The sequence below is a fragment of the Corvus brachyrhynchos genome, unplaced genomic scaffold, assembly GCF_000691975.1.
Source record: "Corvus brachyrhynchos isolate BGI_N302 unplaced genomic scaffold, ASM69197v1 scaffold61, whole genome shotgun sequence".
Taxonomy (NCBI): domain Eukaryota; kingdom Metazoa; phylum Chordata; class Aves; order Passeriformes; family Corvidae; genus Corvus; species Corvus brachyrhynchos.
The window spans coordinates 588,776-605,037 of record NW_008236478.1 but is presented as its reverse complement, the minus strand read 5'-3'; the positions used below and the strand labels follow the sequence as shown (position 1 = coordinate 605,037).

At 37.5% G+C, this 16,262-nt stretch overlaps 1 protein-coding gene across 1 annotated transcript in view; it reads right to left on the bottom strand.

Annotated features, from left to right (window-relative positions):
- Positions 1-16,262, bottom strand: part of USP54 (ubiquitin specific peptidase 54) — a 52,244-nt gene that overhangs the window by 26,657 nt on the left and 9,325 nt on the right. Inside the window, exons 4-11 of the mRNA XM_017725850.1 lie at positions 10,588-10,722; positions 9,349-9,462; positions 9,104-9,186; positions 7,123-7,228; positions 5,047-5,193; positions 3,557-3,706; positions 1,581-1,749; positions 148-318 (exon numbers count right to left, since the gene is read on the bottom strand). Coding sequence (XP_017581339.1) covers positions 148-318; positions 1,581-1,749; positions 3,557-3,706; positions 5,047-5,193; positions 7,123-7,228; positions 9,104-9,186; positions 9,349-9,462; positions 10,588-10,722 — 1,075 coding nt within the window. The remainder of the gene's footprint in view (positions 1-147; positions 319-1,580; positions 1,750-3,556; positions 3,707-5,046; positions 5,194-7,122; positions 7,229-9,103; positions 9,187-9,348; positions 9,463-10,587; positions 10,723-16,262) is intronic.

The following is a 16,262-nucleotide window of genomic DNA, read 5'->3' as shown; positions in this document are numbered from 1 at the left end:
TTATAAATCAAAAATTTAGGATATTAAACATTGTTCACTATTCTAGTAAAGGTTGTGTGTACATATAGAGATATTTTCAACTGGAATCCACTGCAGTCATCTTATCTAATGACAACGATCTCACACAGATGTAATGGTATCTGCTACCTGTGTCCCTGCTGCTTTGTGAAGCTGCATCATTCTCCACATTGTAGATGACTGTCCCCTGGGAGTCAGAGGAGAAGTGACTGACCACAGACTCATGGTGTGCCTGTTTATAAGGATAGCTGTCTGTAGAGGAATCTGTCCGTGTATCACTCGAGATGGAAGGTTCTCTCCCTGGGGAAGAAAGAAATGTCAAGGAAGCAATGTCAAATTTCAATCTTTTTCAGCTATTGTAAAAGCCAAGAAAGGCTAAGAAAAGAGAGCAAGGGCAGCCATAGAGAAGTTAACAGAAAAACAGAATACCAAAGATACCAACTCAGATTCAAGAGCACCAGAGATTATGGGAAAAGCCTGCTCCTTTGGAAGCAGGGACACAGTGTCACTCCTCCTGAAAACCTGTTTCTTTCTTTCTCTTTGGTAACTCCAAAGTTATCAAATCCTTTTAATATGCCAAATTAAACTACATCTGTTGGACTGAAAGTACACATTAGTACCACACTGAAATTATTGTTCATTTTCAACACTGTTGAGTGCAACTACAATATGAAATAAGCTGCTTTGGGGAAAGTAAAAAAAATTACTGAAGTACAAAATCTTAATAAGGGTAACAAGAACATCACGTTATAATACAGGCTTCATCTATTATGAATCAAAAGCTTATCTAGTATAAACTTTGTACTGAAATACTTTTAGCTAAAGCAAAGTAACCTGCTCTGTCTCATTGATCCCCTACTGAAAAATATGAAGCATCGTGATTCAGTTTAAGTATAGTAATTCCTGAACTCATTAGAAGAGGTGAAAAAGGCAATCTCCTCCCTCCAATTTCAGTACATAAAAATAAAAAATCTGAACAGTTTGAAGACTAACCCTAACCCATGTTAGATCATAAAATGTGCAAAATGTTGGTCATTTTACATATGTGATGTATACACTCCTTAATACACAGGATGTTAGCTTCATACTCATTTCTCAGTGGAGAAATTAAAGAAGAAAAAGTATATTAAAGAAGGAAGTCCTTCTTATGTTTAACTGCAAACATTGAGCCTGAGAGCATTTCCCATTTTTGGTGAGAACAAGTCTTGCAGTAAATGTCCTAGTTAAGGATGGTTTAGAACTTTAAAGTCAGAAGCTTCAGTTATTGAAGTCACCAGTTAGCGTTCCTCTCTACATCCACACCACACCAGGTCCTTCACTTCCCCACCCCCCAGTTTCTTTCTCCAAACGTTTTTGGAAAAGACTGCTACCCAAACAATCAACAGTCTTGGACCAAGAGAGAGGTTCACAGATGAAACACTGGAAATCCTCTTCAGAATTCTTGATCAGCTTTAACAAGCAACAAGGACCCCTGCTGACAATAATACACTCCAAAGAAGGAAAATATTTCACACGCCGCACTTCAGTGTGAAGGTACAAGGCACAGAGCCCACACTTCTTACCCGAGTCTTCACTGTCATAGCAAGTCCTGCTATATTGCTGTAAATCCACCTGAGGGGGCAAGTCTTGTGTTGACACTGGAGTTCCTCTTGGATCTGCATAGAGCAGCAGCAAAGGCTGATAGTGACCCTTAATGCACTTTGTCACAACATCCTTCCATTTTGGACCAATCTGAATTGACAACCAGAAACAAACAAAACAAGAAACGTTTTCTGTCATCATTTTCTATCATAAGTTCTCTTTTCCCCCTGTAGGAAACAGAGGAGTAAAAACTTACGCAGTTAGGGGAGGATTTGATTTACAACCCTGGAATAAGCTAGGTCTGGCATAATTGACAGAGATTTATAGACCTTAAGCAAAGAGAATCACAAACCTGTGTTTCTATAGTTTTAAGTAAATGGGTGTTATGGTGAAGGGTTTTAAGTATAATAATGTGATTTTATAGTTTAAGTTAAGAATTTAGATGTTGTAAAAGAAGTTTCTGTGTGTGGACGTGACTTAACGAGCCATTGGTTAAGATACAGCTGCACTGCAGTGAAGTACCACAGGTGATAGGCTGTAAAGTCAGAAAGTTTCGTTTTAAGTGCCTATTGGATTAGAAAGTTATAAATTGCTATGTAACCCTTTGTCTTGTGACTATTTGCCATTACTCTGATGTATTGCAGATCTCACATCTCGAGACTGATGCCTTATTCGTTATTTTAAGCAATAAATCCTGTGTAATTGCATAGTCCCATCTCTCTTAATTGAATAATCCGATGGGAGACCCGAAGACTCGGGATCCAATATCCCCCACTGCAATTCTTTCAGAGTTCAATTTTCCACTGACATGATTTAACTCTTTCTCTAGCCAGCACTGACCTGGACTCAGCAAGAAAATTCCTGAGCCAACCTAACTAAAATCCAGGTATTCACCATCCTATGGCTAAATAGATTACAAGACCTACTAAAAATACAACTACAAAAATAATCCTTCCCTTTCAGATTTTTTTCCATAAAAACCTTTTCATCCTCTGAAATGTCCTAACCTTGCATCAATCAAACAGCAGAAGAATTTGTTAATGAACAAAATGAACAGTAAAGATATCAGGACAGTAAATTCAAGACAAAGCTAAATACTTCAAGTGTGTGAATATTTCTGCTGTGACAGAACCTCTGCAAGCACTGATAAACCAGGCAATTAATTCATATAGTAATACTAATCTCAAAAATCTTCCCCATGTATTAATACAGGTTTCACCTGATATACTGAACATTTACTCCAACAAATTTGCTCCATATGTGAATATTCTACTAAGGAAGTGCAGTACCTAGCCTTGGCAAAATTCTTCTGCTGACAAGTATGACGGTAAAAGTGAATAGAGATTTTTCCCATTGAGACTGTGTTTGTCATGACTATAGGAGAAAATTTTCCTCTCTCACCTTTGTGATTCCGTGACTAGAAAGAAAAATGGAGAGTGGTATGAAATAATGCCAAACAATCTAATGGGTTATAATGTCATGCCAAGATCCCAGCACTGGTGTCTTTAATGTCAAGGACCTCATGCTTGGTGAAAAGGTTTAAAAAAGCACTAACAGAAGAAGCAGAATATTTGTTGTTGGCAGCAAGCACTAGGGAAGACTGGCATGTAGGCACTTCAGAAGTCCAAAACCAGGCACTAAATAGCTATACTGCTTGTCAGCAAGGTAAACAGATGTGTGTTAGCTGTATGCACAAGTAAACTAGCTTTTCAAACAACAGCATAAAAACAAGACTGAGAGACAACAGAACAGAATTAAGAATTGGGTTTCTGAGATTTCTGGTGTGCTTTTTTTGAAAATACTTCAATTTGCTGAGAAAAAAGGAGTAATAAATTTGTGGATCCTGAGTGGAAAATCAGCAAAAAAATCTCAAAATCTATAGAAAACAGTATGGATTTACACACAAGCAGCTAACAAATCTCCAACACATTATTTTCCTAAACAATTTTTTTCTCACCTCTTTGACATGAGCATCATCAAAGTACATCCACTTGCGGATTTTAGTTTGGAAGAAGAAGGTTGAATAGTGTTTTCCATAGTAACAAATCATTCCCACCAAATACAGCTCTGAGTGTTTTGCTCTATCGTCAGTTACTCTGAAGAAGAGCTTCAAGAAGGGAGGTAAGAAAAACAGAAGGAGAAATTAATAAGGCGCTCAGAATTTTAGATACTGCTTTATGTTCAAAGACCTCGAAGTACTATAGAGAGGTGCTATATCTTTTACTTCAAAAGATAGAGAAAACAAGGCAATAAATAAGTAATCATGCAATGTTTAAGCAAACACAGAGACACAGACCAGAAATGGATTCTGACCAACTCACCAGATGCTCATAAATTGAGTTGGACTTGGAGAATGTGTCTACTTGAAGGAAGACATTAACAACAATGAAAAAATAACCTGTTACATAACTTCAATGTGGTTCTGTTTTGAAAATTTGTATTCTGTGTCATGCTTGCTGATTATATCAAATACTGTTTAAAAAATTCACTCCTTTTTGCAGAAACAAAGTGGTTTGGACAGCAAACAGCTGGCATTTATTCTGACTTTAGCAAGGACTATCCAGAATTTAGCATGGACCAGTTTATGATGCTAAGACATAAAAGATGAACTGAAGACATCAGTAGATCAAAAGAATTCAGCACACAGAAAAAAAAAAATCCTATTTAATTGAATTTTATTAATGTAAAATGCACAGGTCTCATGTTTTAGTGCATTACTGCTCTACTATGCAAAGACCACACTTTCATAACCACATTTCCATCAGCTCACACTGATTTTGGTACACTGTGCACTGGACAGTGCATTTTTTTTTTTAACATAAATGTGTGTATATATGCGAGCTATTTTATGTAGTATCTCAATGCTACGGTAAGACACAGCTACAGTTTGGTATACCGGTAATTCAGCTCTAAAGCATCAGTTAATGTAGAGTAAGTGAATCCTCCAGGGGACAAACCTCTGGATCTTATTTAATTCAGTCTGTCATTCAATCACACAGTGCCAGCCACCACCTCTTAGAGACTGTTCAACTACAAATAACTCTTCAGTGTTATGACCAAACATTTCACCAAAAAGAGGAGCTAAAGGTAAATAACAACTCCAAAGACCAGCAAGCTACATTTTGGCTTCAAAAGAAATAGAAATAAACTTCTGTTCTTTAAAATGAAAGAGCACAGATATATTTTCATAGAAATAGAACAACCCCGATCCAAAATTTCCTTTCACCTGAAACTATTTTTAAAGTTTCAGACATTTCAGAAACACACTTAACAGGTTTTTCTAAGGCTTTCAGAGACAGGTCAGATCCTTGGTTCTGTCCTCTATTCCTCTCTTTATGGACGCTGAAAAGGTAAAAGTGGCAACTTCATATTTTTCTCAATTTGCCACTACAGACTACCATGAAAAAGACTGTCTTTGTAGGTAGTGCCAAAGTACAGAAAACTCACATCTCCCAGTTTAAGGCAAGTTCCCAGACTGTGAATCACATCCTCAGCCAGATCAGAGTGGTCTGAGTCCCAAACCAAGCCAATGGTGATGATTTGTGGCGAGTTCATCAGCACACGACGAATACGGATCTTTTCCCCACAGTTACTCTGAGCACATAAATAAAACAAGACATTGAATATAATCCTTCTCTTATTATAATATTAGGGCAAGGCACTAACAAGTGTAAGTCTCAGAAGTACAGCTTCCAAAGAGGAGGTGGTGAAACACAGCAGATATGCTCAGTGCCAAGGTAGGAGCTTCTTGTGTCATAGACGAGATGTGCTATCAAGACTATCCAGCATTAAGTGAACATGGCTGATTCTTCCTCATGCTATTGATAATGATTAAAACATAGAGCACAAAAATAAGCTTATTTGAAAATAGATAAGCAAGCATACATGAAAGATCCCAATAACATTCTTGGGAATTGGAGGGAAAGGTCACTTTTGATCAGAATCACAGATTAAAAACTGTATTTACAGAAACCAATGCTTTATATGACAGTGTCAGAAAAACTTTCTGCTTTGCTGAAAAAGCAGAAAAAGTCCTGCTTTGCTGTTAAAATTCCAGTGTTTCTACAGGGTACCTCAAACATCTCATCTTAGATAGGATAGTTAGGTCAATATTCATATAAATATGAGACGAGCAGCTGGAAGATCAGGAGAATAAAAGAGTTGCTTTAATAACTCATAGGAATTCTACAATTCTTATTCCTGTTTTGATTTTTCCTCCCATTTTTTACTTTTTAAATAAGTACCAGTGCATTTTGCAGGGGAGGGGGGTGTCAATGACACAACAGGGTAGGGGGGACATGACAAGAACTATGACAAAGTCCATTTGCAACATTCACTTTTTCTCTGAGGCACATCACAAAGGTACTCCTGCAAGATTCCAGGAAAAAAAAAAATGTTTTCATACCGAGAATCATTTCTCTTGCCTACAGAGTCCAATTTCACAATTGGATATAATAATTTCTGAAACTAAAACCAGGGAAGAGATCACAAAGCATCTCCTCCCCACAGCAATCTAGAAAATTTAACCAGAATTTCAGTCCCAACCATCAGGGAGAGCCAAAAATGAAAAATTAAAAAAGCAGAAAGAAACTGTAGGGGACTCTGATGTTTAAATGTGGATATGAGGTTCTGATATTTAGATTACTTTATTCACACATATTTTGAAAGGGTCATTTAAAGTATAAGCAATTCTGTTTATTACCTCCCAACCAACCTTACTCTCAAATTGTGTTCTTTGTTTCAGCACTGTCAACATGACAGCAGGAACAGGGCATCCTGATAAAAAGCTTCCCTTGTGTAACTTTGAGGCCACACTTAGCCAAACCTCTATAGAAATTCTTTTGACTATAAAAAGAAAGGGGCAGCAAATGCTGGTATGCAATTTATTCAACTTATTATTTCACAGTCAAATAGCAGTTTGCCCTGACCAAGAACACATTTCTATTAATTTTCACATTCTTTGGTTATTAAATAGATGGACTCATATGCACCTTTTAAATGACAATAAAATATCTTATTTTTTTTTACTTAGATAAGTGAGCCACTATTTGCCAATATTTAAAAAAATATGTATTTCAATGGAGACTTTTAATCAAGGTTTCAGAGCTATAAATTGGGAGAGAGGCCAGGTATAAAATGGAAATACTTACACTGCCCCCAGGGACCAGGTACACAAGTCCTCTTAGAGCCTGTATTGCTTCACTGACAACTGGTAATGCACCTAACAGTAGCTTTACATGAAGCAGCAACTATGCAGCTGTTTCCTGCCCTATCTATTAATCAACATGTAAAAACAGTTTGATGATAACTATTTTTGCATATTTATTAAAAGGCAGAACAAGATATTAAACTCTTACTTTCGAAATCTAGCACTTATGATATACATAAAAAATAAGCATCTATTCCGGTTCTTAATACTCGTGTCTAGTCAAAGAGGCACTCATCACCACTAATTTTTCCCTTCCTTCATTGAATAACTGTGAGATACTGAATTCACGCCCAAAGAAAACTAAGGCTACTCACTGGACAGTTTCGCAGGTCCCCCATAGTGCTGGCGTTCTGCAGGAGCTCTCCAAACATATCCGGAGTTGGTTTCTCTCGCCTCTCCAGCATACAAATAGCTTGATTGCTTCAGTATAGACAAAGTATGGAAAAAAAAGTTTAATAATAAAATAAAAACACAAACCCACACTAAGCTAGTATACATTTCACCTAAATTTTGTTAGCATTAAGAAACTTAAAATACATAACACTTTTTATATTTAATATTGTAGTACAGAAAAAACCACATAATTAATTGTGAATTACTACATCTTCCACAAAAATAATGCATAAAGAAAACAAGTCAAACTCAAAACAGAAATAAATTGCTTGGCTTAAATTTTATATCTTCGAAGAAAACTTCAGCATTTTGATAAATACTTGGTTTCAAAATGAAATACTTGCTTCAAAATGTGTCCCCTTCAATAAGCACAATTATAGCAAAGTAACACTTTACTATATTTATTATTTACTATTTTATTAAGTATTAACATACTTAATAAAATTACAAACAAAAAATAGCCCAGTACCCAATTTATTTCACTGTCCAAGTTGAAAGAAAGATGACAATATGAACACAAGAATATTAGTGCTCAAAGCATGTTCAAGTTTAAAATGGCTTCAGAGGTAAATAAATATATTACTACGTATTGGTACTTTTAAAATAATGCATGACTTAAGACCTACTGTGATATTTCATATAAAATACTGAATACCATTTAGATGACTATTTTACCCTTTTTCTAATAAATAATATTCTGATATACAGTGTCTGCTGGAACCTAATGAAAAACTACAGCTTGATGGAACAGCAGGCAGCAGCCACAAAGGGGGATGCTTTACGGTACTCTTGCTACATGGGTAAAGTGGTACCTTTTTAAGAACTGCATGTGAAGAGCAACTAGCAGTTCTCATGACAATTTTTTCAGGCTCTGTAACTACGTATCTTGCATGCCAGACGTTAAACAAAGAGAAGTTCTAAATCCCAATAAAATTTTCAAGACAAGTAACAGATTCCTGCCTCAATCAGATTCAAAAAGCTTTTAACTGAGAAGACATCTACTCAAAGAAGACTTCTCCAGCATTAGTTCAAACAATCTGCTTTAGACCTAGTGCTCATGCCCTGTGCACCACCTTTAATGAAAGGTCCCGGTGACCAGGACAGTTCCCCCATAACTAGATTAAACAAGAGCTATATACTCCTCCAAGGAAAGAGGATTTGAGGAACTACAGGCTGATCAGTCTCACTCCACCACCTGGGGCCATAACAGATCAGATCAATCCCCTTGGAATCAGCTCCAGGCATGTGAAGGACCAGGTGAGTCAGAGCAGCCAGCACGGATTTACCGAGGGCAGACCACGTCCGACCTCCAGTGAGAATTTCCCTTTCTGCATCTTCCGCTAGTTATCGTGGAACTGCCCTGGTCACCATGGAGGAGGAAAAACCCTTACAGTTCAGAGCTGGAACAGGCAGCCCAGAGAAGTCATGACATTTTTGTCCTTTAAGCACCTTCAAAACTCAGCTATACACAACACCAAGGAGCCTGATTTAGCTCTGAAGTTAGCCCTGCTTTAAACAGGAGGATGGAATAGATGTCCAAAGGTCTTTTTCAATGTAATTTTTTTATTTTTCTTATCTGTCTTCTTAAATCACCTGCTCACACATTGAAGTCTTTCAAAATGTACATGAGTCCTTGCCACTACAGTTGTTAAGATTCAGAATCATAAACAAGCAGACACACTGCTCCATGCCTAAACTGCTATCTTCTCCTTTACTAAATCCTCGTGTTCTTTATCACAGCTATCAAAGCTCCGCCAACTTTGAACAAACCATGTTCTAGACATTTAAACAATAAAGATCACAAAGATCAAACTGCAACACCAGCATGGGGGGGGGGGAAGAAAAAAGGGGAAAAAAAAGTGTGGGGGAGGGGAAGGTTCCCTGTGAAAAAACTCAACTCACCAGAGTGAGGTTGTGGAAATATAATGTACCATCTGGATGAAAGGTAACGGGTCAGAGGTGGCACCACAGCTGGTACAAACACACTAAAGAGAAAGAAAATATAATGCATTGACAAGATTAAACAGGTATTTCCACTGCAACACTTCCGGCTGTACATTTCTTTCCTGTGGCAATGCATGTTTTAGAAATGAAAACACAAAACTTGAGAACTGGCGATTGGTATTAAGCGCATATCATTACCTCACCTGTTCAAATAAAGTCATTGCAAACTTCTGATGGGAAACACAATGTGGTGCAGTGCAAATATCTTCCTTTGTCTCATCTGCAATGTGGAAGTGAATTCGCATTAGCAGGTTTTCCTAGCCAAAGGAAAAAGGAAAAAGAATGCATTAGATAATTTCAACTGCAGACAAAAGTTAAGATATAAATCACGAAAGTATGTCAGATGCCATAATGTTACAGACAGAAGGCTCCTGCAAATTTTTTAAAGTTGCTTCAAAAACAAAGAAGTTGGTATTTCTTGTATACAAAAGAAAATGGCCTCCACTTCTGATTTGAAATGCTGCATGGTAACCATTTATTTTATTTACTAGCACTGCCGAAGATTCTGCTACTGATTTTTCTGTCCAATTCTCAAGCATCCACGGATGTGACCAAATATAACAGAGTACCTATGCAGTTTTAAAATCACTGGATTGACATTAACTTCTCATCAACACAAAATAAATCAACTCCTCCATTCCACAAGAGCTTTGAAATATGACACATCATCTACATTCTATCAAAAAGAGGGAGAACTAATAATAAAGAGGCAGACTACATCCTGTATGAAACAAAAGGACTGAACATTTCCTAGACATTAATTCATACAACTACATCTGTTTTAAAGTTCCCAGGAGTTTTTGTCCCAAGACCTTCTCTCCTCCCATTGTTGTCAACACTAATCTGTGGGTGCCACAAGTCTCTTAACAACCCTTACAGCAGAACGCTTTTCACCAACACTATTAGCTGCCTGGGTGGTCTATAGGCCTGCAATAAACAGGTCAAGATTAATTATTTGGCAAAACAACTATAACATTGCACAATTTCCCTTGAAAAATTTTCCTGTGAAAACACAACTTCAAAAAACTGGCAAACAAAATGTCTTTTCACCCTCTTGAGGTGATCCTTAAAACTAGAATCCTGGATCATTCTTTTAGTGCAATTTTTTCATAATTCACATCTAAAGCACACTTGAGAATCCAAGCAGTACATATGCTAAAGTAAATGTAAATACGGTTAACAATGATATTACCATTTCCAAATCATTTGTTTGGGGATCTCTCTGTGCACTTTTCCAGGCCAGACATGCAAAATCTGTTGCAATTTGGGGAAAGGAGAAATGGAGAACAAAAAATTAAGGGGAAAAAAAAAAAAAAACAGGGAAGATTGCATAGTGGTGGGCCACCTCTGTGCCTGCCAAACCATCTTTCAGTTATACTCACAAAACATTCAGCAGCATCATCCATGATGCCCAGCTGGAAACGTTGCTCATCCTGAAATGTCTTTGCAAGAGCAGTGCGCAGGGCATCAGAAGGCAGTACCTTCTCACTACTACACTGAAACTGGTTGAATATACCCTAGTAAAAAACCAAAAAGATAGTTAAGGTACTGCATTTTTCAAAATATGACTCAATTTATCTGAAAACAAACAGCAAACATTTAACTTGTTTGGATCCTGCAACACACAGATACTTGTATGGTACATGGACTACAAGAGAAAATCCTAAAAGTCCTTCCTTTGAAATCCTGTGCACCTTTGTGTATTTCTTCCTTTCCTTTCACATATACAAGTGAGGGCTAGGAGTTTAGGAGGATTTCCCTCATGTGTATTTCTTCCTTTCCTTTCACATATACAAGCGAGGGCTGTCAATTCCCCATGGATCTTTATTTCTCCAAATCTGATTCCTGAAGCAAATACAATGAACACCAAAACTTCTCACTTTTTATTCCCATTTCTCACTCTCCATTTAACTTTCTCACTTCCAGCTTACACATGCCACTTTGTTTCCTCTTTTAAGCAACTCTTTCCAAACATCTGTAGCCCTTTAACAGCCACAACTTGATACTTGCACACTTTAAAGAAATTTACCTTTCGTAAGTCCAAGAAGTAAGAATTAGATGATTTTTGTGTGAGCATGCAGGAGGGAAAAAGCATGATGTGAATAGGAATATCAGTTCCTATGTATAGCCAGCTGTTCACTTGCTGCCATAAACCTGCATTTTCATAACTGTAACTCACACATCACCTGGGTAACCATTTGCAAGGATGAGTAGTTCTAAAAAGACACATTATTGTCTGAAGTGTGGGTTATATGCATGAAAGTTCTGTGCATATTCCCAACTGATTAAACCCCCATGTTTATTTTGTGTGCTTGCGTGCACGTGTGTGAAATATCCGAAACATCATCTGAACAGTTAACTTTCACTGTGCCCTTCCTACAAAACAGGAACATAATTCTGTATGCAAGATCCTCAGTTTAAGTAAAAAACTTCTAGTTCTTATTTTAATACAAGACAACTCTCCATCACCACTGTGTTCTTTCTACATCATGTAATATGACAAGCAACCATCTTCATCAGTGTCAATCTAAAAATTCTGCTTGTCCTTTCCTATGAAACTTTCCTCACAATTTCTCTAAAGACTGTGGAAAAGCTCAGTTCATACTACAGGAGAGGAAAAAGGGATCACCTTTAATTGTGCACCAGTCCTCTTTACTGCCTCCTAAACTTAGTAAAACAAGGAGAAAACCAAATTGGTTCGCCTGTTTGATTTTCTTTCAAATCTATACTAATCTGCAGTATTTCACAATTCATGTAGCACTTCTTCCTTTAATTACAGAAACCTTCTCCCCAACATACTTAGGATCTATATTAATTGGAAATAATCTGAATCTTTCTCTCTTGTAACTACTTTTACTTGTTTCTTTTCAGGAATTGAGAAGGTAAACTGGGAAGTTTGCCAAATGGTACAACCTTGTCTGTTTTGAGGAAGCTGGAAAAAGTGCAGAGCACAGCTGTCACTGCACAGGCAGCAAACCAACCTCCATGCCCCTGCCATTTTTGCCCATAGGAATGGTACAATTTATAGTGCTGACATAATCTAAGATAGATGTAATATGCCAATCTCTTTTATTTTGTTGGTCTTCAAGGTGCTCATTCATGGGTGAGAGCCCATTGTGCTGAAGCCCACAGCTCTTCTACTATTGCTTTTATTAGAGTATCACAGAATCAGGAGAAAAGCATAATGAAGAGAAAGCCGTGAGACAGTATCATACTTTGTGAATTACAGACAATACCCCTCCTCAGCTATCATTTATATATACATACATAAAACTGAAACAATGACAAAGTCTCTGCACTTAAACTTGATTGCCATTTCTGTTACTCTGGTAACTGAGCAAGTTTCATTAGTGAATTTTCTCATTTCAGTGACCCTCAAAAAAAACCAAAGGCAGTGAAATATAACTCCATCCTGCTTCACACTTTACATTAAATAGTTTAAGAGCACTTGAAAATATTCACAACTGTGCTTTAGAAATGTGTTTATTCTGTTTGTTCAATCTCACTTCACAGATTTGGAAACTGAGACACTTGTCTAGCGACTGGTCCACAACCTCACTGCCGTGAGCTGATGGGCAGGACCTGGTTTGCTTCACTGAGAGCCCTGAAATGGCTCTGCACCCCCGGGGGTGAGAAACAATGCAGGGTCTAAACTAGGTAAAAGGAGAAGCAAGCAAGAAAACTGAAACTCTTCTTTTAAATTGCACTCTTTAAAGAAACAGTATACTTACCATGGAACAAAAAATTATTAAGCAATGGCAATTCTGCGAAGAATGCAAAAATCAGGATATAGCAGATCCCAACATTACACGGAAGAATGCTTCCTCAAATTTGTAATGACATAGCACACAATGGTACAGTCTTATTTAGATTACAAGGGAAAAAATATCTTAAAACCAGTGAGTAATTATGCATTTTAATCTAATAAAGATCAAATCTTATTATGTCATTGCACAGTGCTGTTTAGAGCATGTTGGAACCCAGTGCTTGTAGGGAGTCCCAAAAGCACCTCAAATGGAGTCAAAAGCACTTTGAGTTTGGTTTTCCTTAGGTTTTAGTCAGTGGGGTTGGGTTGGAGTTTTTTGGGGGAGATGGGGTTGTTGGGGTTCTCCCCTTCAGAACAGGTCTTTCTTGTCTCTCAACCTCCAATGAACAGGTGTGGCATTTCCTGCATTTTCATCACTTTAAATTACCTAAGTCAGATCTTCCTCCTTAATTTAAGGTCTTGCCTGTGAGCGATACTGTTAATTGCGCAAACATTTGTTCCGAACACAGGTATGACAGCCAGCTGGGTGCAGACCAGGAAAGCCCTCCTGATTCTGCCCCAGGAGTTCTCATGGCACCTTTCTTCCAAGTGTTTATGGAACATGAGAACTTTATAAATGAAACATTCAAACTTCATTCTCCTCCACATACTTCTTCTGAAACTGAAGATGGTGGAAATCCATCAGTGTACTGACTGCAGTGATGATCTCTTTCAATGGCTACATTCCAACACAAATGAGCATGTCCCTAACAGTGGCAACAAAATGAATGGATGCTGCTAAAAGCCTCATGAAAAAAGGAAGTTTCTTCCATTTTACCAGTCTGCAGTAACTAAAATCAAGGATGTTGAACAAAAAAAAAATTAGCTTAACATAAAATCTAAGAATTACTAATACCATATTAATAGCAGTACTTTGATTTCTACACTGAGGACATGTTCTTGGCATGTTGGTCAGTCTACAAGCTAAGACAGAGAACAGTATGAGCAAGGCATTTTTCAGATAGAGAGTCTGTGTTCTGCTTATACTTCATTCCTATGAGGTCTGTATGGAAAAGAAGCCCATCTCCCTTCACATCCTCTTCCCTACAGCTCTTCAAAAGTCTGGAAAGGGTAGCAGAGAATAAAATTAGAAGTGCAAGTGTTCTTTAAGACCAATAAATTTGCAAAGTCCACCCAGTTGCATATAGTCCTTCCCCAAATACTAAGTCAAGATCAACTCCAGTGACATTGCTACCTTTCACCAGCCTGCTCTCAGATGAGTCAACCATCCCAATCAATCAATTGTAGGGCCTTGCTTGGCTTTTTACTTTTCAGAAGGCTTTTTCCTAGTTTCTTACCTGAAGACTTCATATCTTTTCTATTACTACACAGCCGGGCCTCTGACACCCATCAGAACAAAGCCCTGTTGAGTCAGTGGGCTTCCAAAATAATGTCCTCCACTTTGGGAAGCGTGGGTGCGGGGATCAGTATGAATTTTCTAGCTATATATTGATCAAGGATCAAATAAAGGAAAACAACCTAAGGCTTGAGACAAGGAACATTTATCATGCAACTCCTCGAGAAACCTTGAAGATATTTCAGAACACTAAAATTCACATGCATGATCATAAACCAAGTTATTTTTCACCTGGTTTAGACAATAAAGATAGCAAGTATATTTTTAGGTAATTCATGGGATTTACATACATTCTTGGGAGATCTGCTCCCAATTATCTTTAATAGTATTTGGAATCAACTTCCTCCCTAGGAAAGTATTCCATTTATTTGGGGTAAACTGACATCTGTAGTGTGTAACTATACTGATGAAACAAACCAAACCTGATACACATGCACATGTGCCTTTTTAATCAAGCATGCAAAAGGAGGCTGACATAAGAATAAATTAATGGCTGAAGACAATAAGCAACAGCTACTGAATCAGATCAGCGTTCATGCACTGTAATTTTGAGTTGTGTCCTTGGCAGCTTTCTGAGAACTAACTATTCCCTTTCAGAATTACACAGAAGTTTCTTCTGTATAGGGATATCACTGCAGCTCTAGTGGTATGGTATTTCAATTTTTTGTTTTGGGGTTTTGGTGATGGGGTTTTTGTTTGTATAATTTTTTTAAGCTTTCTCTCCATTTCAATAGCATGCCCTTCTTACCCTGTTCAATTTAGTGAACCTTTTTTTCTTGCTTGTAATACCTAATCTCTCATTCAGAACATCACACTCTCCCAGTGAATCCTCATACTCAGTACAACAACCTGTTTCAAATGGCTGCTAAAAATCACTTTTCCCCTATCCAAACACATCAGCCTCCACCCACAGTATTTCCACTAGCTCACATTTCCTCCCCACATTTCCTCGTGGTATATTCGCCTTCAAGGTTGCAATAAATTCTAGCTCTATTTGGTTTTGTGTTTTTTGATCTCTTTTCAAACCTCCAAGTCTGATAACAATCAACTTAGATTTCCATTTATTCCTTTCTTTTTCTGTCTCTTCCATTTGTACTCACACTGTACCCTGAATATTAAGATCAGGTCCCCAGTACAGACTGTCAAGTCAGGCACCCCTGGCTACTACCAAAATCAAGTAAAAATAATACTTTCTACAAGTGTTGTTTAGGAGGGTGGCAGGAAAAGAAATCCAAATCATAGAATATGCACATCTACTAGGTAACAATTCACTAACTGCTTGATCAAGATCAAAACAGCCAACTGTTATTTGGAAGCTTCAATTACCAGTTTATTAACTGAGGAAACTGTACTTGCTGCTAGTTTATTTGGCAGACAGTTAACTGCAAGTGCCAACTGAAAAAAGACGTTCAAACAATAAAAGTAATTATTTTATGTATTTTGACTATTGTTTTACCCTGAAATACTACTGTGATTTGAAAAAAGCATAAAACAAGAGGATTACTCTCTCAATCACATGACGAACATTTCATAATAAATCACTCCATTTCAAGCAAGTGGCTTATCAGAACCAACTATAGTCGTTCTACTTTTTAAAGCGCTGTAAAACCTTACTGTTCTCTATTTTCATCTTAGACAACAACATCATTTCTACATAGAAATTCACATTCTTCCTGCTTTTGTTGCACATGACAAAACAACAGAAAAGACCAGCCCTATTGGAATTTATCAATCAATAGAACATTCTTCTTTGTGACCTACAAAAAACACTCTGTCCTATATCCTGGCACTGTGGAGCTCCCAGTACAATCCCTGGAAGGAGAACAAACTCTCTGTGGCATGCTCAGTACAGTGGACGGATTTCCCCCTTCCTACCCTCTTCCAGCTGTGATAAA